Here is a 22498-nt window from a genome sequence, read left to right as displayed (position 1 = left end):
TGCAGCATGTCATTTTCAATGGAGAGAAGTCTTCTGAAGTAAGAGTGATTTCAGGTGTGCCACAGGTGAGTGTCATAGGACCGTTGCTATTCACAATATACATAAATGACCTTGTGGATAACATCGGAAGTTCACTGAGGCTTTTACCAGATGACGCTGTGGTATATCATGAGGTTGTTACAATGGAAAATTGTACTGAAATGCAGAAGGATCTGCAGCGAATTGACGCATGGTGCAGGGAATGGCAATTGAATTTCAATGTAGACAAGTGTAATGTGCTGCAAATACATGGAAAGAAAGCTCCCTTATCATTTAGCTACAATATAGCAGGTCAGCAACTGGAAGCAGTTATTTCCATATATTATCTGGGAGTACGCATTAGGAGTGATTTAAAATGGAATGATCATATAAAGTTGATCGTCAGTAAAGCAGATGCCAGATTGAGATTCATTGGAAGAATCCTAAGGAAATAAAACCCAAAAACAAAGGAAGTAGGTTACAGTACACTTGTTTGCCCACTGCTTGAATACTGCTCAGCAGTGTGGGATCGGCACCAGATAGGGTTGATAGAAGAGATAGAGAAGATCCAACGGAGATCAGCGCACTTTGTTACAGGATCGTTTAGTAATCGCGAAAGCATTACAGAGATGATAGATAAACTTCAGTGGAAGAGTGCAGAAGAGACGCTCAGTAGCTTTTGTTGAAGGCTTTTGTTGAAGTTTTGGGCTTTTGTTGAAGTTTCGAGAACATACCTTCACCGTGGAGTCAAGCAGTATATTGCTCCCTCCTATGTATATCTTGCGAAGAGACCATGAGGATAAAATCAGAGAGATTAGAGCCCACACAGACGCATACCAACAATCCTTCTTTCCACGAACAATACGAGACTGGAATAGAAGGGAGAACCGATAGAGGTACTCAAGGTACCTTCCGCCACACACTGTCAGGTGGCTTGCGGAGTATGGATGTAGATGTAGATGTAGACTCTATGGATGCAGCATCTCATCATCATCTCCAGTCCACAAACTGACCAAACTGTATATATGACAGTTAATAGTAAAATCAATGTTATGCCTTTCTGATTGGTTTGGCTGTTCCTGTTCACATCCTGTTCTTAATCCATTACACATGGAAACATTTCTATATGTTTTCTTGCATTCACAGTGCCAGACCTGCAGCTGATGGCTAAAACTGAAACCAATTTTTTCCAGTATAAATCATTTCCACATTAATGCATTAGAATATCTATCAAGTTTTTCTGCCATATGATAAATACAGAATACACTGGACCTTTGTAACTGCACTTTAATTATAACCAATCAGTAAACTGCAGAGGCAGATTTGAAGAAGAATGTAATCCAGTCAAGTTTCTCAGCCTTTTAAGAAACTCTACTTAATGACAGGGAATTCACATTCTATAAATTCATATATTTCTCTGCAAGTGGTATATGGCAGTGTTTTTGTTATAAAATTTGAATGTAACTCATATATCACTATATACTTTACCAGACTACCACTGAATATACATTTTAGAAACATAATTTTGGTACTCTTATATTTGAAAACTCTCTCTGTCAGCAGAGTAATACATACACTATGTGATCAAAAGTATCTGGACACCTGGCTGAAAATGACATACAAGTTCGTGGTGCCTTCTATTGGTAATGCTGGAATTCAATATGGTGTTGGCTCACCCTTAGCCCTCATGACATTCAATCAGGTGCTAGAAGGTTTTTGGGGAATGGCAGCCCATTCTTCATGGACTGCTGCACTGAGGAGAGGTATCAATGTTAGTAGGTGAGGCCTGGCATGAAGCCAGCTTTCCAAAACCTTCCAAAGGTGTTCTACAGGATTCAAATCAGGACTCTGTGCATGCCAGTCGATTACAGGGATGTTATTGTCATGTAACCACTCTGCCACAGGTCATGCATTATGAACAGGTGCTTGATTGTGTTGAATGAAGCAGTCGCCATTCCTGAATTGCTCTTTAACAGTGGGAAGCAAGAAAGTGCTTAAAGCATCAGTGTAGGCCTATGCTGTGATAGTGCCATGCAAAACAAGAAGGGATGCAAGCCCCTTCCATGAAAAACACAACCAGACCATACCACCACTGCCTCCGAATTTTACTGTTGGCATTACACACATTGGCAGATGATGTTCATCGGGCATTTGCCATACCCACACCCTGCCATCAGATCACCACATTGTGTACCATGATTTGTCACTCCACACAACGTTTCTCCACTGTTCAATCATCCAGTGTTTATGCTCCTTACACCAAGTGAGGCATCGCTTGGCATTTACCGACGTGATGTATGGCTTATGAGCAGCCACTCGACCATGAAGTCCAAGTTTTCTCACCTCCGGCCTAACTGTCATAGTACTTGCAGTGGATCCTGATGCAGTTTGGAATTCCTATGTGATGGTCTGGATAGATGTCTGCCTATTACCCATTACAACCCTCTTCAACTGTTAGCATTCTCTGCCAGTCAACAGATGAGGTCAGACTGTATGCTTTCATGCTATATGTGTCCCTTCAAGTTTCCACTTCACTATCACATTGGAAACAGTGGACCTAGGGGTGTTTAGGAGTGTGGAAATCTCATGTACAGACATATGACACAAGTGACACCCAATCACTTGACCACATTCGAAGTCCATGAGTTCTGTGGAGTGCCACATTCTGCTCTCTTACGATGCCTTAATGACTACTGAGATCACGGATATGGAGTACCTGGCAGTAAGTGGCAGCACAATGCACCTAATGTGAAAAATGTATGTTTTTGGGGTGTCTGGATACTTTTATCACATAGTGTATACATAACACACAATGACTGCTTGATAATAACCTCAAAATGTTGGTTGACACTTTAGTCAATGAGACTGTCCAAATCCTGTGTACATCTACATCCTCATCTACTTAGATACTCTGCAAGCCACTGTACGGTGCACAGCAGAGGGTACTGTGTGCCACTACTGGCCATTTTCTTTCCTGTTCCACTTGCAGACAGAGTGAAGGGGTTCTAGGCGCTTCAGTCCGGGGCCGCGCTGCTGCTGCGGTCGTAGGTTCGAATCCTGCCTCGGGCATTGATGTGTGTGATGTCCTTAGTTTAGTTGGGTCTACGTAGTTCTAAGTTCTAGGGGACTGATGACCTCTGATGTTAAGTCCCATAGTGCTCAGAGCCATTTGAACCAGAGTGAAGGAAAAATAACTGTTTATATGCCTCCGTATGAGCCTTAATTTTTCATATCTTAACTTCATTGTCCTTATGTGCAACGTATCTTGGCGGCAGTTGAATCATTTGGCAGTCAGCTTCCCAAAAACTTGAGCAGTATTCAGGAATAGGCCACACCCGTGTCCTATGTGCAGTCTACTTTACAGATAAACCTTACTTTCCTAAAATTCTCCCAATAAAGTGAAGCTGATCATTTACCTTCCCTACCACAGTTCTCACATGCTTGTTCGATTTTATATTGCTTTGCAATGTTACACTCATATATTTAAACGAGGTGACTGGGTCAAGCAGGACACTGCTAATGCTTTATCTGAATATCAAGTGTTTGTTGTTCCTACTCCTCCTCATTAACTTAGTTTTTCTACAATCAGAGATACCTGGCATTCATCACACCAACTAGAAATTCTGTCTAAGTTGTCTTGTATCCTCTTACAGTCACTCAACTTCAACACCTTACCATACACCACAGCATCATCAGCAAACAACCACAGATAGCTGCCCACCCCATCTGCTAAATCATTTACGTATATAGAGAAGAACAGCGGTCCTATCACACTTCCCTGAGGCACTCCTGACAATATCCTTGTATTTGGTGAACACTCACCATTGAGGACAATATACTGGGTTCTATTACTTAAGAAGTCTTCAAGCCACTCATTATTCATACCTTCATTAACAGCCTGCAGTAGGCCACCATGTCAAGTGCTTTTTGGAAATCTAGAAATATGGACTCTCCCCTTTGCCTTTCTTCCATAGTTCTCAGTATATCATGTGAGAAAAGGCCAAGCTGAGTTTTGCATATGTGATGCTTTCTAAAGCCATGCTGATTTATGGACATAATCTTCTCAGCCCCAGGAAAATTTATTATACTTGAACTCAGAATATGTTCAAGGATTGTTGGAATAGTTTCCTCCCTCTGTCAGAAGGGCTGTTGCTGGCAATGTTGAGAGGGCAAAGCAGGTCAATGATATCCATCATCCACTGCATGATCATCAAGCTGCAGTCTGTCGATTGAAAACTAGAAAGAGCTTCATCACTTGGACACAGCCACTCGAGCGAACACCTGAGTCTAGCTGTATCACCAGCTGAAAGAGCAATCTGCCACTGGATAACCCTGCAAAGGAAGAGCTGGCCCCAGGAAATGATCTGTTTGGAAATCACACAGTCATCTTAAGGTGGATGTTCCCCAGTGACAGACGAAAATGTAAAAATGGGGCATCCTTTCAGGTGGTGGAGACATGCCCTGCAAGAGCAGAACAACACAAGATCTGGATCAGTTGCTCATATGCCCTCTACTGGAACAATCTTGCACAATGCAAGACTTGATCAAGGCAAATATCAAGGCCATCAGAATTACTGTGTTCTGGAAATGCCAACTGGATACAGAAATAAATGAATGAGCAATCCCAAAATTTCCTATATAATACTTATATTAGCACTTATAAATGCAATACCATTTAAGATATTTATTCATTTTATAAGATTACATTTACAAATACTTTGACAAAGTAGCAAAAGTGAACTGTAGGAAATGCTGTAATTTTGGTTAGAAAATAAATCCCTTGTTTCTCAAGTATTTCATTTCTGTGGTAAGAGAGATGAAAATTTCGGTGCCAGTGTACTTAATACTTCTTTCAGATTCATAGTACATGTCATTCTTGTATGTGGTGGATATTTCTGGATACAGAACAAAGCACATGAGAGAAAACAAGCAATGGTATGCATCCCCAACTGCTGAAATAATTTGTGACAAGGTATTCTTGGACTCAGTCTAACAATGATTCTACTCATTCTTTTCAGGATGATGCAGATTTTTTTGAACAAGAGAAGAGTCCTCCCCCCCCCCCCCCCCCCCACCAAAAAAAAGTTCCACATAATGGACAATGTGTATACAAATAAACCTTAAGAATTGATTATATAGCTTCTTAAGCTCAAAAACCAATTCAATTTTTTTATTTAATTTTAATAAAATATTACTCAATCAAATACAAAACAATTAAAGTATTGGATAAACTCAAGGAACCCACCTTCCTCCGTTTTGTCTGATGACTGTAGCAAAGCAGAATAGCATGTGCAGGTCTGTGTCTTTTGTGTGTACATACATTCACGTAGAGTTTGGAGCCTACTCATATGTATAACTGTTGTGCTAATGGTCACCACAATACACAGCACACCGCCAACTAAACAACATATCCCACACAGCTTGATCTAAAACAAGACAACAGTTTGTAAATTACAGGTTGTATTTCATTATAAGAAAGGATACAACAGGTAGGAGAGGGCTGTTAGGGGACTCCTAAGGGTACAACAAAATGTATTACATTTTTTAACTCTCATATACCTTTCAGCAACAACACTTTCAGCATACTGCCTTCCATTTGTAAATGAAGTAATTCAAGATGTGCAATAACACACACTTTATAACAGCCACAGATAAAAGTATTTGTAAGTAACAGTGATAAAAAAACTAAGTATTTATGTGTAGATTTTATCTATTATCATCATTTCAAATGTTTGTGGATCTCAAGTTTGAAGAGTTCAGTGATAGGGTTGTTGTCATCAGATTTGACAGCAAGCCAGTGCCAACAGTGGTAGCTCCAGTGTACAGAGCAATGTCACAAGCCACAGATGAAGAGAGAGAGAGAGAAAGTATATGACGATTTTGAATGGATAATTCATTAAGTAAAGGAAGATGAAAATCTGATAGTCCAGGGAGATTGGAAAGCAGTTGCAAGGGAAGAAATAGAAGAAAGGGTTATGGGAGAATATGGGCTTGGCAGTAGGAATGATAGAGGATAAAACCAGTTGAGTACTGCAATAAATTTCAGTTCATAATAATGAATATTGTGTTCAAAAATCACAAGAGGAAGAGGTATACATGGAAAAGATTCAGAGACATGGGAAGGTTCCAGCTGGACTATGTCATGGTCAGACAGAAATTCCAAAATTAGATGTTTGACTATAAGGCATCACTGGGGGACAAGCCTACTCAAGTTGGTGTGTAGAATCTATGAAATTGGCAACATACCATTAGGTTTTCAGAAAAAATATCATTCACAAAGTGCCAAAGATATCAAGTGCAGATAAGTGCAAGAACTATCACACCATCAACTAACAGCTGATTTTTACAAGCTGCTGACGACATTATGCAGAAGAATGGAAAAGAAAATCAAGGATTCATTATATGATGATCAGTTTGGCTTTAAGAAAGGTAAAGGAACCACAGAAGCCTTCTGACAGAGCAGTTGATAATGGAAGCAAGGCTAAAGAAAAATCAAGGCATGCTTATAGGGTCATCAGTCTAGAAAATGGTGCAATATATTTACAATTCTGAGAAAAACAGGAGTAAGCTTTAGGGAAAGGTGGGTAACACACAGTATGTACAAGAACCAAGAGGGAACATTAAGACTGGAAGAAAATGGTGCAATATATTTACAATTCTGAGAAAAACAGGAGTAAGCTTTAGGGAAAGGTGGGTAATACACAGTATGTACAAGAACCAAGAGGGAAAATTAAGACTGGAAGACCAAGAATGAAGTGCTTGGATTAAAAATGGTGTAAGACAGATATGCAGGTATTAATCTATACAATGAAGAAGCAGTTATAGAAATAAAATAAAAGTTCAAGAGTTGGTTAAAATTAAGGATAAAATGTTTCAGTGATAAGATTCCCTGATGATATTTCTAGCCTAAGTAAAAATGAAGAAAGATTACTGGATCTGTTGAACTGAATGAACAGTTTAATGAGTACAGAATATGGATTAAGAGTAAACCATGAAAAGACAAAGGTAATGAAATGTAGCAGGAATGAGAATAGCATGAAACTTAACATCAAAATTGATGATCATGAAGTAGAAGAAGTTAAGGAATTCTGCTATCTTGGAACCAAAATTAACCAACACAGACAAAACAAGGAAGACATAGGAAGCTGATTAGTGCAGGCAAAGAGAGCATACCTGACCAAGAGAAATCTACTGGTATCAAATATTGAGGAAGAAATTTCTGAGGATGTACATTTGGAGCACAGAAGTGTATGGTAGAGAACTATGGGCAGTGGGAAAACCAGAACAGGAGAAAATCAAAGGATTTGAGATGTGGTGCTAGAGTGGAATGTTGAGAATTAGGTGGACTGATAAAATAAAAAATGAGGAGGTTCTGCACAGAATCAGTGAAGGAAGGAACATATGGAAAACATTGACAAGAATAAGGGACACATTAGCAGGACATGTATTACAACATCAGGAAATAACCTTCATGGTACTAGAGGGAGCTGTAGAGGGTAAAAACTGTAGGGGAAGACAGAGATTTGAATATATCCAACAAATAATTGAGGACATAGGGTGCAAGTGTTAGCCTGATATCAAGAGATTAGTGAAGGATTGGAAACCCTCACAGGCTGCATCAAACCAGTCAGAAGACTAATGATGCCAAAAAAATTTCAAAATTGGGTGTGAAGTCATGTACCTAATTTGTGCCCATTATACTGCACTTTTGTGTGAATTTCTTACAACTTTCTTTCAGGCCATTTATTATTTCATCATTTGCTTTTAGTATTGTGCTGTTGTGTTTATGATATTGCTTTTCCTACAGTCTTTATACATTATTTCCCAGGTTGTTTTACAGACACAACTGGCAAAACTTATGTAACAAGCATATGGTAAATATAATTTTATAACAATCTAGGGTAACACCAGGATCAGTGTCTGTCTTACTTTGTATGATGTGAGCTTTGATATAGTCCATCATTTTCCAGTGTACTATTTGCAGACTTTACAAAGCTCAGTTCAACATAAACTGTTATGAAGAGACAGACCATTAGGTTGTGGTTTTGCCTCCTAATAGTTATAATAGTGAATTTTCGGTGTGGATAATTCAATTTTCAAAGGCTATATGAGATTACTTTCTTAGTTGCAGCAAGTTATTGACATAGAAAGTTTGTAAAAATGTTTTTATTCATGTTGCTTAATAATATTTGATCACGAACAATTTCCATGTAAAATAGTATTACTGTTGGAAACTCTTTATAGCGAAATAACTGTGAATCATTCCATAAAGCATGTTCATTAGTAATTAGGAATACAGCAGTCATGTGGTCTGTCCATGAAATTGCTGTGTTTCCTTTGGATTTATGACATGTGAGCACTATTGTTACAGGTTCTTGCATTTTTGTTGCATGTGACAGCAGCCCCAGATCTAGTATATTTCAGAACAGGGCAATAACTTGATAGTGGCACCCCCCCCCCCCTCCCCCCTTTCCCCTCGAGTGTTTGAGATAGGACATCAAAATTTAACAAAAGTTTGATTTTTCAAAAACATGTTCACTTTGTAGCCCACTTCTTCCTGAAGAGTTTGATACATAAAACATATATGTTCGAGAAAATGGAAGATGTTATTTGGTCTTAAGTGTGCCAAAGTGCAGTGCCATGCCTCTTCACACAACATTCTTCTATCTCACATCACTGTATTTCACTCTGTGGAATTCAAGCATGTATATTTTGTAATGGAAGCCATGAAACCTATATTCAGGACAGTGGAAATTAAAATGTCCTATGGTGCCTCTCCTGCTCCCATTGATTGGTCTGACATCCTAACCCCCTTAAAAAAAACCATAATTAATACTGGGTGGGATTATTTGTAACCAGGAGAGTAAGAAATCTTCAGAAACTTTGCTTCCTTTATTGGTTGTTAGCTAACAACTTTCTGTTTTGAGTGCCATGAAATTTAGTATATGAGTGTTACCCACAATGTAATGAACGTATTTTTTTTCTTCAACAATTCTTTATTGAATGTAATGAGAATTACACATATGAAAGAATGATGTTTTACCTACACACTCTATTTTTCCACGTAATCTCCTTCCCATTCTATAGCCTTTCTCGAGCTCAAAACAAGGGCATCTATGCCTTGTCGGTACCAGTCCTTGTCCTGGTGGTGGAGCCTGTGCTTCACTGTGTGAATCACCTCCTCATCATCCTCAAAATGTCTTCCACAAATGGCATCCTTTAATGGCCAAATCAAGTGGAAGTCCAAGGGCTTGCAGCAACATGTCAGGTGTGATGGACATGGAAGGTCTCCCCAACCACTGCAAATTGTGGGGCTCCGACAAACTGCCTTCTGATGATCTCAACCTCATGCCCAGTGACTAACTGTACTTCTGTCAACAGCAGATGCTCCATAGATTTTGCACAAGTGTTTGTGAATATTCCCCACAGTTTCTTTCTCTGCAGTGAGAACTTCAATGATGGCACATTGCTTGTAACATACATCACCTATAGATGCCATTTTGAAACTGTAGCAGCTACGCTATTTGTCAGTAGTGATGAAAGCTTGGTCCGCTCATTCAGGAGACTTTAAATAAGACGTACATAATGTTTTGCATTTCTAGCATCGTTTTTGGGTGAGAAAAAAATGCAGTGTATTACTTCCTGGCAACCCTCATAGGAAAGATTAAACCAGCAAAGACAAGAGACAGGTAAGGCAGTAGACATTTTTTTAATCCTTATGTCCCAGCATTTTCTCTCTCTGTAATCTTGCTACAGCTTTATACAGCATGCTTTCCTTTCTGTGAAAGAACCTATTATCTCATCAACATTTGTCAAACACTTTTGTACATGAAAAATCAAAATGTCATTGTCTAATACTGAAAAAGCTGTTAATACAAATAGTACCCAAGACTGGTGTGGTTTCTCAATTTGATTATGTCTATTTTCTCAGTGTTGCTAGATAAAATGATGTAGGCCTTTCTAATATTGCAGCAATTGTAACACATACCAAATAAGAGAAACTGTTTCAGAACAAATGGTCATTTTTATCTACCGTATTTACATAAATAACATGATAGAATATAATTCATGCAGTACCAATATCAAATGCTTAATAGACCTACTACAAGCAAAAAGTTTTATGTTACAAAACAGTTTCAGATTTCATTCATATGCTCCAGTTTACCAAGCATGAGATCAAAAAGTGGTAGTACAAAATTTTATATAAATTTGGAATTGTCATAATTCTTCCATACAATTTGTGTGATTCTGTAATATTCCTGCCATTGTCAAAACTTATTCTCTGGTTAGCTTCACTAACCCTGCCAGAATCATCAGTTTAGTTATCCTGCATTTATTCTCCATTTTTTTATTTTTTTACTTTTTTAATATGTGTTCATACAACACATTTCCATGCTATTCTGAGAATAGAACTGCTAACCAGGGACTGTATAACTGGGGCCTAGTAGTGTAGTAATCCGGCAAAAATTTTCTGTCAAAATTTCATTTCATATGTAATCTTTCTTAAATCTTAAAATTTCCATTCAGTAGTCTGAATCTATGGATTTCGCTAGTAATTATAGCAATGTTGATCATTCTCATACCCAATCAACCACATAAACAAACAGTGATTAGCATTCACCCATGCAAGTTTATTCAGCTCAGCTCTTATAGACCTGACCCCTTTTGTTTGTAGGAAAGTTTTTATTTCTAGATGCTATGGGGATTCCCCTGGCAGAGATGTCACATAAACTATGCACAAATTCAAAAATCAACTTATGATCTGTTCAGATAGCAACTTAGAATGTGTTCACAGATGTTCAAAATCCAATATGGATGCGTTTGAATATCATATGAACAACTGATAGACCAACATGTGCTAGATGCTAGGTGCTTTGCAAGAAAAGTTTTTTCCTTCAAGAATATTAATTTGGCACCCCCTGAAATTGCTGCCCAGAGCAGATACCTTCGTTTGTGCCCCAATCCCCGCTCCCCCCCTCCCCTCCCCCGGATCTGGGTCGGTATAGCATATGGCAGCAGTGAAAATGCAGAATTCTGAGAAAATACTGTAATTCTTTGACTGTGGTTGGTCAAGAGATCTGGTGGATGGCTTTCACTTTGTGAGGTAGTGGCAAGGAGCCTGACGGGAAAATATGATGGCCAGGAAAGTCCACTTGCGGTTGACTGAAGATCATTTTATCATGTTCTGTACCACCTCATACTGTTCTAGCCACCTGAATACCTCTATGATATGTTGACAATGCTGTTCTAGCGAGACTGAAAATATCAGCATGTCATCTAAGTAGGCGAAACAAAAGGAGAGCCCTTGTAACATAGAACTGATGGATCTCTCCCAAGTTTGCATGACTTTCTGGAGGTAAAATATAATGAACTAGCTCTCAAATAGGCTGAACAAGGTTATTATGGATGTCTTCGGAATATTTGTATGTAGGCCTTGGTGCACACTGTACAGGCAGGTGCCACTCATCACGGGTTGTAGTTGCAGAGCAATGGCACCGGGTCTCAATCTGGCACTGTATGGGCATTGAATGCTCTGTAATCACCATAAAGGTGCCATGTACCACAGTTCTTTGAACCAAATGCAATTAAAAACACTGCATGCCATATGTTGCTATGGAGAAACTGTTGATAACAGTCAGTCAGAACGACATTGGCTGCATACAAGGGCGTATCATGGTACACGGGTGTACAGGAGTAGATGACAGATTGGACCCTGTGTCCACTATGTGGTGTCACTGCCAGACACCACACTTGCTAGGTGGTAGCCTTTAAATCGGCCGCGGTCCGTTAGTATACGTTGGACCCTCGTGTCGCCACTATCAGTGATTGCAGACTGAGCGCCACCACACAGCAGGTCTAGAGAGACTTCCTAGCACTTGCCCCAGTTGGACAACCGACTTTGCTAGCGATGGTTCACTGACAAAATACGCTCTCATTTGCCGAGATGATAGTTAGCATAGCCTTCAGCTACGTCATTTGCTATGACCTAGCAAGGTGCCATGTTCAGTTACTATTGATATTATGAGTCATGTACAGTCAAGCACGACGCTCATCATTAATGGATTAAAATTAAGTATTCCACCAGCTACATCCGTTTTTCTAAAGTCTAATTTCCTTGTCCTGTTCCAGACCTCACGCCAGCCTGCGTGAGCTAAAATGCGTGCCTTTTGGCTTCCTCTAGTACCCGGTGTTGGCTCTCCTGCCAACCCACAACACACTAAATATTTCAAACCTGTCCGTTGGGCAGTTTTGAACAGGTGCTGCAGCATAGATCAGATGAGGTACCTACATACAGTGACACACCTGTTTCCCAAATTTACTATGATACCAACAAATTTCTTGTTGTGGTTCAGTCACTGGTGCAGAAGTGGTGGATGATGGCCTACCACTTGAGCATCCTCAGTGACTTGGCCAGCCTTGATCACTACTTGCATCACACTGAGACAATTATTGACTCATGTGCTGGGTCAACACGTCCACTTTAGCTGTCAGTGCATCATAGTCTACATACGATGCAGTTGTTCATGTGTTTGTGCACTGTATGGTTACCATACTGATGGGTGCAGCAGACACAGCATCTTGTACTTTATCCACCAGGTCCACCACTGCATCTGGAGACATATCTAACTCAGATGCTATAATCCCCTTAATTGGAGACAGCAAAAAGCTATTCCAAATAGTTCATAGCAGGCTGTCTGGATATGTACCAGCATTGATCTTACTCTGCAGGTACTGGGATGGTTTGTGGTCCACAATGCCCTCTTGTGTTAAAACCTGATGGAGGCATTCTTCTAGTGAAGCTCATACTTTCTGATTAACTATGTCTTCAGCCAGTCATATGAATTGCTTTCAGGTGGTGTGGTAATTACATCCTGCACCTCAGTGACATACCAGTGGTCGAGTTGACTTATGACCAATGTGAACTTCACAGACTCCGCAGTGATACCCAAATAGAAGAAGCTAGCTTCAACTTGTGTGAATCAGAGGGCTGGATTGTGAGACCAGAAGAGCAGCAATCATGCTGTGTGTCTTAACACAGGGGGATTCATCACTACCAAGCATTCCATCATCTCATGAATTACCTTTGATAGTAACATGTCAAATTCATGCATTATGCGGGCAGATCATTTTGGGGTCATCACTTTAGCCATTGAGCTGTGATCCTGCCAATCCAACTGTAAATCTCACATAGAGTTATGATTAATTTGTACAAATGACACCTTCATTCTGAAGTAATAATAACTTTGTTCATTGTTGAAACTGGACAAAACAGTGAAACTCGTGAGCATCATGAATGCAGATATATGTGCTAGTCAGGAATGAACAAAACTGCTCTGTTTACCATAACTAAAATGACCCAAGACAATGATAATTCTTTGTCAAAGAAAGAGTGTACACAAAACATAAAACTTCTATTGCCTGAGAATAAACAGAACATAGGAAACATAATAGGAATTCTGCACTCCTGGAAGCTAGCGCAAAAATTGTTTTAACAGCACAAAGTTTATAAACATAAAAATCACACCACACATGCATCACACTGCACAGACAGCGCTGACAGCCATAACTACACATGATAACTACATAGTATCAAAACTATGGCCCAACTCTTTGCATGGGGTCAACTGCTGGGGGCTGATACCTTGCAGGGGCACTTTTTTCTCGACAAAATATGAGGCCATGTTCCCTTGTCAGTAGTATCATAAAGTTGGAATTTATTCTGTGAGTAGCTCACAATACAAATGAAGACAACACTGAGAGATTCCCCAGTTATTTAATTATTAGCATTTAAAGACAAATATTTTTATTAGTACCAGTACTTCACATAGTGGCTACACTTGTTTGTGCATTCCCTATATCATCAATAAATTGCTGCAATAGCCTCTTTAGTTAACTACTCATGTATCCACGTCACTAGCATTGCATATATAGTGGGAGCAGTTTATTATTGTTAATCTGAAGCAGAAATGACATGATTTTTGTAGAATTGTCAGAATTTGAAAGGCCACATTTTTTCCACTAGGAAATTCTTGTGGCTAACAGACTTGATGAAACAATTATAATCATACACATTAGCACAATAACAGAAAACCAGGATGGGATACAAACAATTACAAATTATGTTATGGTGACAACTACTCATCTTTTAGTGAAACATATTAGTACTGGGAAGACCAGTACAAAAATGCTGAACAATGTAACTCAAGTTTCCAACTTTCATTCTTATACAGAGTGCAGCACACTCACATATAATGCAAAATAGGTTTGGGTGAATGTGCTCATGCATACATGCATGTGCCTGCATGTGCACAGGCTCCATTTGTATGTTTGCAATCACTCACAGCTTTAGGCAGATCAATATAAATAATGTACATTTATAAGTACCTTTATGTACACTTAATAATATTCCCTAAGTAGTTCTAAAGAGTTTCTAATACAAATAACTGGTGCTAAGGAGGAAAAGTTCCCTGCCATTTAAGGACTTCAGTGCAGTGTTTTGCTTACTAGGTATTCGTAACGATTCTTCCTACTTGCCAAACACATCACAATTAATCCAGTGACAATGAGCTGGAAAGAAATAAGAGAGGAAGCTTGTTTTAGTTGTATTGCATTATGCATGAAGTGATATTCCTGTTATTTTAAATGTGATGTAACCAGTCATGTAAAATTTAATGAATTATTGTTCTCTACAGTGAAAGAACCTACCAACAAAAATAAACATCAAGAAATTGATGTATGATTGAATCAATACACACTTTCTGTGTGTACTTTCCACTAATCATAATCAAGTGACAAAAATGGTATAAATAAATTATCACTAAATTCTCAGTTCATATGGAAAAAGTAGCTTCAAATAATATCCTTAGAAGAAACAGGTCTTATAATTCTCAATCTTAATTATCTGTTTTGACCATGGACACTTGCAGCCACTTCTAAAACATTAGGTTATCTAACAAAAAAAATAATTAAATCATTTGCATAAAGAAACATAACTGTAGCCAGTATTTCAGATTATAGGTTCAATCTGTGAAATGTACCAAAAAATAATAAACTAGAAGTTTCTGAGACTTAATTTCTCATCTTATATTCTGTTTCTTTGTCTTTTCTCACGTTATTTAATCATTTTCAAATGGAGAGATGGATGGGATATTCCACTTTGGTATTCATTAAGAAATTCAATTTTCTGAGATTCACAGTGTCGACAGTGTGCCAAGAATATCAAATTTCAGGCATTACCTCTGACCATGGACAACACACAGTCAAACAGCCTTCACTTAATGACCAAGAGCAGCAGCACTTTCACAGAGTTATCAGTCTAACAGACAAGCAACACTGTGTGAAAAAACCACAGAAATCAATGTGGGACATACAGGGTGTTTCAAAAATGACTGGTATATTTGAAACGGCAATAAAAACTAAACGAGCAGCGATAGAAATACACCGTTTGTTGCAATATGCTTGGGACAACAGTACATTTTCAGGCAGACAAACTTTCGAAATTACAGTAGTTACAATTTTCAACAACAGATGGCGCTGCGGTCTGGGAAACTCTATAGTACGATATTTTCCACATATCCACCATGCGTAGCAATAATATGGCGTAGTCTCTGAATGAAATTACCCAAAACCTTTGACAACGTGTCTGGCGGAATGGCTTCACATGCAGATGAGATGTACTGCTTCAGCTGTTCAATTGTTTCTGGATTCTGGAGGTACACCTGGTCTTTCAAGTGTCCCCACAGAAAGACGTCACAGGGGTTCATGTCTGGCGAAAAGGGAGGCCAATCCACGCCGCCTCCTGTATGTTTCGGATAGCCCAAAGCAATCACACGATCATCAAAATATTCATTCAGGAAATTAAAGACGTCGGCCGTGCGATGTGGCCAGGCACCATCTTGCATAAACCACGAGATGTTCGCAGTGTCGTCTAAGGCAGTTTGTACCGCCACAAATTCACAAAGAATGTCCAGATAGCGTGATGCAGTAATCGTTTCGGATCTGAAAAATGGGCCAATGATTCCTTTGGAAGAAATGGCGGCCCAGACCAGTACTTTTTGAGGATGCAGGGACGATGGGACTGCAACATGGGGCTTTTCGGTTCCCCATATGCGCCAGTTCTGTTTATTGATGAAGCCGTCCAGGTAAAAATAAGCTTCGTCAGTAAACCAAATGCTGCCCACATGCATATCGCTGTCATCAATCCTGTGCACTATATCGTTAGCGAATGTCTCTCGTGCAGCAATGGTAGCGGCGCTGAGGGGTTGCCGCGTTTGAATTTTGTATGGATAGAGGTGTAAATTCTGGCGCATGAGACGATACGTGGACGTTGGTGTCATTTGGACCGCAGCTGCAACACGGTGAACGGAAACCCGAGGCCGCTGTCGGATCACCTGCTGCACTAGCTGCGCGTTGCCCTCTGTGGTTGCCATACGCGGTCGCCCTACCTTTCCAGCACGTTCATCCGTCACGTTCCCAGTCCGTTGAAATTTTTCAAACAGATCCTTTATTGTATCGCTTTTCGGTCCTTTGGTTACATTAAACCTCAGTTGAAAACTTCGTCTTGTTGCAACAACACTGTGTTCTAGGTGGTGGAATTCCAACACCAGAAAAATCCTCTGTTCTAAGGAATAAACCATGTTGTCTACAGCACACTTGCACATTGTAAACAGCACACACTTACAGCAGAAAGACGACATACAGAATGGTGCACCCACAGACTGCGTTGTCTGCTATATCTTTCACATCACTTGCAGCACCATCTGTTGTTGAAAATTGTAACTACTGTAATTTCGAAAGTTTGTCCGACTGAAAATGTACTGTTGTCCCAAGCATATTGCAACAAACGGTGTATTTCTATCGCTGCTCGTTTAGTTTTTATTGCCGTTTCAAATATACCGGTCATTTTTGAAACACCCTGTATGACAAACTTATCTGTTAGGACAATGGGACAAAATTTGCTGTTAATGGGCTATGACAGCAGAAAACTGACACGAATGCCTTTGCTAACAGCATGACATTTCCTGCACTGCCCCACCTCGGCTCATGACCATGTCATTGGACCCTTGATGACTGGAAAATTATGGCCTGGTCAGATGAGTTCCAATTTCAGTTGGTAAGAACTGATGGTACAGTTTGAGTGTGGTGCAGACCCTTGACCACAGACCCAAGTTGCCAACAAGGCACTGTGTGAGCTGGTGGTGACTCCATAATGGTTTGGGCTGTATTTACATGGAATGGACTGGGTCCTCTAGTCCAACTGAATGAATCATTGACTGGAAATGATTATGTTTGTCTACTTGGAGACCATTCACAGTCACTCATTGACTTCACATTCTCAAACAACAATTTCATGTCACCAGGTCACAATTGTTTCTGATTGGTTTGGGGAACATTCTGGACAATTTGAGTGAATGGTTTGACCACCCAGATCATCCAACGTGAATACCATCATACATTTATGGGACATAATCGAGAGGTCACACTGTGCACAACATCCTGCAATGGCAACACTTTTACAATTGTGTATGGCTGTAGAGGTTGCATGGCATAATATATCTGCAGGGAACTTCCAACAACTTGTTGAGTCCATGACACACTGAGCTGCTGCACTACACTGGGCAAAAGAAAATCCATCATGATAATAGGAGGTATCTCATGACTTTTGTCACCTCAGTCTAAATTGTCTCGACAAACTGTGTTCATATGTTATTTTTTAGTTTAAAATTTGATTTATTAGTAAAATTCTTCCACTCATATGTTATGATCAAACTGGACCCATGTGACAGATAAAAATTTATATACACATTCAATTACATCTTACCATAGTTGCTGGTACGTAAGTTGGTACAGTTTCAAAGTAATTCAGTGAAGAAGTGTATGATCGTAGCATGAAGTATACTGTGAGAAACAGTATTCCCAAGAGTACAGACAGTCCTCCACATGCTGTGCAGAGGAAAACATATTTTCGGAGCCAGCAGGAATGTGGCAGAGCTGAAACAGAGCAGAAAATATTTAGCTTTATTCATAGTTGTAAACTACAGAGATGAAGGCATTTAATTGACTATTTCAAATATGAATGTAATGAAATTGTTTCTCAGTTTATCAATTTTTCTCAGCTGACAATTTAAAAACAAATTTTATAATACATGGACATAAATGGAGCCTGTGATCCAATTCTTTCTCTATCCAAATACATCTAAATTAATTCTGGGCCTCCTTATCAACAAGACTGATGAATGACTTGACAGTGGGTTATGATCAGTGATATGATCCATACCACATGCCTCTAAGTTCTGTATAGTGTGAATCCCAAATGACCTCACTGGTCTTGGTCACTTCATAAATAATCATTACATTTTAGGCTAAGCAAGAATGTAAAACGTTTTTTTTTTTTTTTTTTTTTTTTTTGACTGACTGAACTGTTTATCATCCACACTTCACTTCCATACTAGGCTGCACTCCAGAAAAATACCTCTAGAAAAGACCTCCTAACATTTATATTTGATTTTAACACATTTAACTTTTTCAGAAATGCTTTCTTGCTATTGCCAGTTTGGACTTTATATCCTCCCTACTTTGGTCATCATTAGTTATTTTTCTGCACAAATAACAAAACTCACCTACTAATATTAGTGTCTCATTTACTAAAATAATTCCCTCACCATCACCTCATTTAATCTGACTATATTCAATTACTCTTGTTTTGCTTTTGTTCAAGTTCATCTTATAACCTTTAACCAAACTGCTGCCTATTCTGTTCATCTATTCTTCCAAGGCCTTTGCTGTCTCTGACAGAACTTCTGTGTTATTGGAAAATCTCAAAATTTTAAATTCCTCTCCCTGAATTTTAAGTCCTGTTACAAATTTCTCCTTGGTTTCCTTCACAGCTTGCTCAATGTGCACATCAAATAACGTCAGGCACAGTCTGCAGCCAATAATAGACAAAGGTGGATTATTCTCCATGATCTTATACCACTCTTGCTGCTAATATTAATTATTTTTTCTTTTAGAAACCGTTTTCATTAATAATGCATATAGACACAACAACATATAGGGATCTACAGGAAATTACGAAATTTGTATTTCATTAAATTTTGTTATACACAGTATAATTTACAGTCTGTTGATGTCAATAGTGTAAGGAGTTCATACAGGAACATTTTATTTAAAGAAATAATCATAATTTACTATACCTGAAAACAATGAGCTCATCAAAATTCTATCCTGATAGAAATTGTTTTAAAATTGACTTCGTTTATTTGAAAGCTCTTATTCTTCTCATTCAAGCAAATGTTTTACAATTTCTGAAAACTTAATATTCCAAAAGTTACTCATATTCAAAATGTTTGTTTTCCAGAATATCCTGATTTTAAAAAACTTTCCAAAATCCACTGGTATAATTTTGTAGCCCTGATTTTTCTACTTCGAAAATTGTATACTCTTATTGAAACAATCTGACAGTTTATAAATTATTCCAGTTAGAATTTTGTTCGCGAGTGCTACAACGAAATCTTATACCGTCGAACAGTACACAATGGATCGCTTGCCGCCTGCTACACTGAACATGTGCCAACTAAGTGTTCCAACGGACGCTTCGGCATGGTTTTACAATTATCCACCGGGCGTCCGCAATAGTTCTACGCAGTTTCCGAACACATCGACTAGCTGTACTCAACAGGACAGTGTTTATACAATTCCACAGCCACGTGTTCCGAGTGCTCAACAGCCGACACAATGTGCTCAAACCCCAGTGACTATGTTTACAGGTTTCCCAAGTGCAAGTGTGAATTTTTCACCCGAATCAGTGACTGTACAAATTGAGCCGGACGATCAAGACAGGAGAGTTCATATTTCTGGCGGAACTCCGGATTTTGCACCAACCCCCCCTACACCACCAGCGTCCGCTTTACGAGTGTTTCCGACAGCACACGCCGTTCCTGCCGCGTGTGTTCCACAAACATTAGGTGATTTTAACTATTTTAATGCACCTGTAGGGGAGGGGCCCGGAAACTGTATTCCGTCGTTCGCCGCACATCGTTCGACTACGGTCGATTCTACCGCGCCGGTCTACTCTACGCCCGTCGGCGTTACTCCGTCGACCGCTCGATTCGTTGATTTCTCGACCAAGGTCGAGCCAGCTGCGCCTACCGTGCCGCATGCCACTGACAGTGGCGGAAGCTGGTGCACCGCTACTGCACCCGAGACAATTACGTTGCAGAACTATGGACAGGGAGAGACAGTTTCTGATAAACATTTATGTCAAGACTTTCCCACCCGTTGGCCGAAGCTACCACCCCTTCGCAAGGATCACCCACGCACATGGTTTGCCTTGGTCGACCACGTCCTGCAGCTACACGGCGTCGCCGACGACAATTCGAAGTTCCTATGCTTACTGTGTCACCTCCATGATGAACTGGATCTGATCTGCGACATTGTGGCTTCGCCCCCCGCTACGGACAAATATGCGTTCGCCCGACGCACCATCCTCGAGCGACTATCCACATCGACAGAGGAAGCTATCCGCCTCATCAGTCAGGAATCGCTGGGATCCAGGTCCCCGTCGCAACTCTGGCGTCATCTCCGCGCTATGATTGACACGCATCACATGCCGGACATTACACTTTGGACCATCTGGTTGCTGAAACTTCCCCCACAAGTTCAACTTCACCTTCTACATGTAACTTCGGCCCCACTAGATGCCAAACTGAAGATCGCAGACCAGGTTTACAACATTCTGCCCCCCCCCCCCCTCGCATACCCCCCCAGGGTGCCCTCAGGCCTCAGGGGTTGGCACACCTGCACGGAAGTTCCCATCCTGCAGTACAGAGTGCGCACGACTCGCTCCACGCATGCGCGCGGAGCCAACGCCGCCTGGTAACCGCCGCAGTAACTCCTCTCCTACCAGCACTACTGCAGCGTCGCCATCGGAGGGAACCACAAACAAGTCCCCCTCCACTGCCGCTTCGACCTCAACCAGCGCGACGGGCGACGCCACGCGCCGCCCCGCTTGGTGTTATTTCCACTCCCGCTTTGGCGACGCGGCTAAGAAATGTCGTTCTCCATGCGCGTTCCCAAACTAATAACGCGACCCAATTCAGGCGCTACGGGCCGCGTTGCACCGCACAGACGCCTATCACTAAATACTTCTTCTCCTCACGCACCAGGATGCTTGTACGTGAAAGATGCAGTGTCTTGCCTTTCATTTCTAGTCGACACGGGGGCCGAGGTTAGTGTGATACCTTTGTCCGCAGGTATTAAATTCAAGCTTCAGCCTTGCCCCCCGCTTCGAGCCGCCAATAATTCCCTGATCCGCTCTCATGGAATAACGAATTTAAGCCTTAAACTGCAGGACATTAATACGCCCTTACAGTGGACTTTCGTTATCGCGGATGTGGATGAACCCGTGCTTGGGGTAGATTTTCTCTTAGCCCACGCACTGTCACCCAACCTACAACGAGGTACACTAACCTTTAACTCGGGAGACCGTACCATCGGTTCAGATATCTTACCCCTCTCATCCGAAAGCGCCATTCTGCTGTGTGAGCTAGCGGAAACTGCTGTTGCAGTGCTTTCTCTTAGATCACACAACGACGAACTTCGGGACAGCAATGGGGCCCTCCGCTTACGCATCGCCGCCGTGCAAGCCAAGCTCACGGACGCGCGTAAGCAGACCGCCCAGCTGTCGCACACGGCCACGCCCCCAACCCCCGCACCACTTCCTCGCACCTGCAGCCGACGCCGCGTGACATTTCTACTGCCGGACGGAAGCAGTACCCGCGACGCTACCAGGTACCCCACCGAGCTCTTCGACAAGGACTACCAGTGGATCACCGCCACTGCTGCTGAACTGCCGGCCTTGGACACACACACGTGTGCATTACAGGTTAGTCACAGTGCAACGGGTGCTGGTCCAGCATCCCCATCGGTGTTCACGATCAATAACGGTACTGTCCACAGAATAAATACCACAGAAGGCCCACCGGTACGTGCAAAGGCTAGGCGTTTAAATCCGGAAAAACTTAAACACGCTAAAGCTATTGTTCAGGAACTTTTAGATAATAAGACTATCCGCCCTTCTTCTAGTTGTTGGTCGTCACCCATTCATTTGGTGCCCAAGAAAGATGACACTTTTCGCCTCTGCGGTGACTATCGGGCACTTAACGCCAGAACAATTTTAGATAATTATCCCGTCCCAAATATTCAAGACTTTGCTTCCCAGCTGCATGGGGCACAAATTTTCAGTGTAGTCGATTGTCATAAGGCGTACCACCAACTGCCAATGGCACCTGAGGACGTTGAAAAGACCGCTATCATCACCCCGTTCGGGTTGTTCGAGTATTTGTTTATGCCATTCGGCCTTAAAAATGCTGCACAGACGTGGCAACGGTTCATCGACTCGCTGGTTGGAAAACTGGACTTTGCATATGCGTACCTGGACGACTTGTTAATTTTTTCTTCCTCCCTCGAGGAACATGAACAA

At 40.8% G+C, this 22498-nt stretch overlaps 1 protein-coding gene across 1 annotated transcript in view; it reads right to left on the bottom strand.

Annotated features, from left to right (window-relative positions):
• The window catches only part of LOC126184507 (uncharacterized), a 99006-nt gene that overhangs the window by 36577 nt on the left and 39931 nt on the right, over nucleotides 1–22498 (bottom strand). The window contains exons 2-4 of the mRNA XM_049926900.1: nucleotides 17840–18009; nucleotides 14524–14586; nucleotides 5264–5444 (exon numbers count right to left, since the gene is read on the bottom strand). Of these exons, the coding sequence (XP_049782857.1) occupies nucleotides 5264–5444; nucleotides 14524–14586; nucleotides 17840–18009 (414 nt within the window). The remainder of the gene's footprint in view (nucleotides 1–5263; nucleotides 5445–14523; nucleotides 14587–17839; nucleotides 18010–22498) is intronic.

Source organism: Schistocerca cancellata, chromosome 4, assembly GCF_023864275.1.
Source record: "Schistocerca cancellata isolate TAMUIC-IGC-003103 chromosome 4, iqSchCanc2.1, whole genome shotgun sequence".
NCBI classification, from domain to species: Eukaryota; Metazoa; Arthropoda; class Insecta; order Orthoptera; family Acrididae; genus Schistocerca; species Schistocerca cancellata.
Note: the sequence above shows the minus strand (reverse complement) of the source record. Positions and strands in the feature narration are given on the sequence as shown.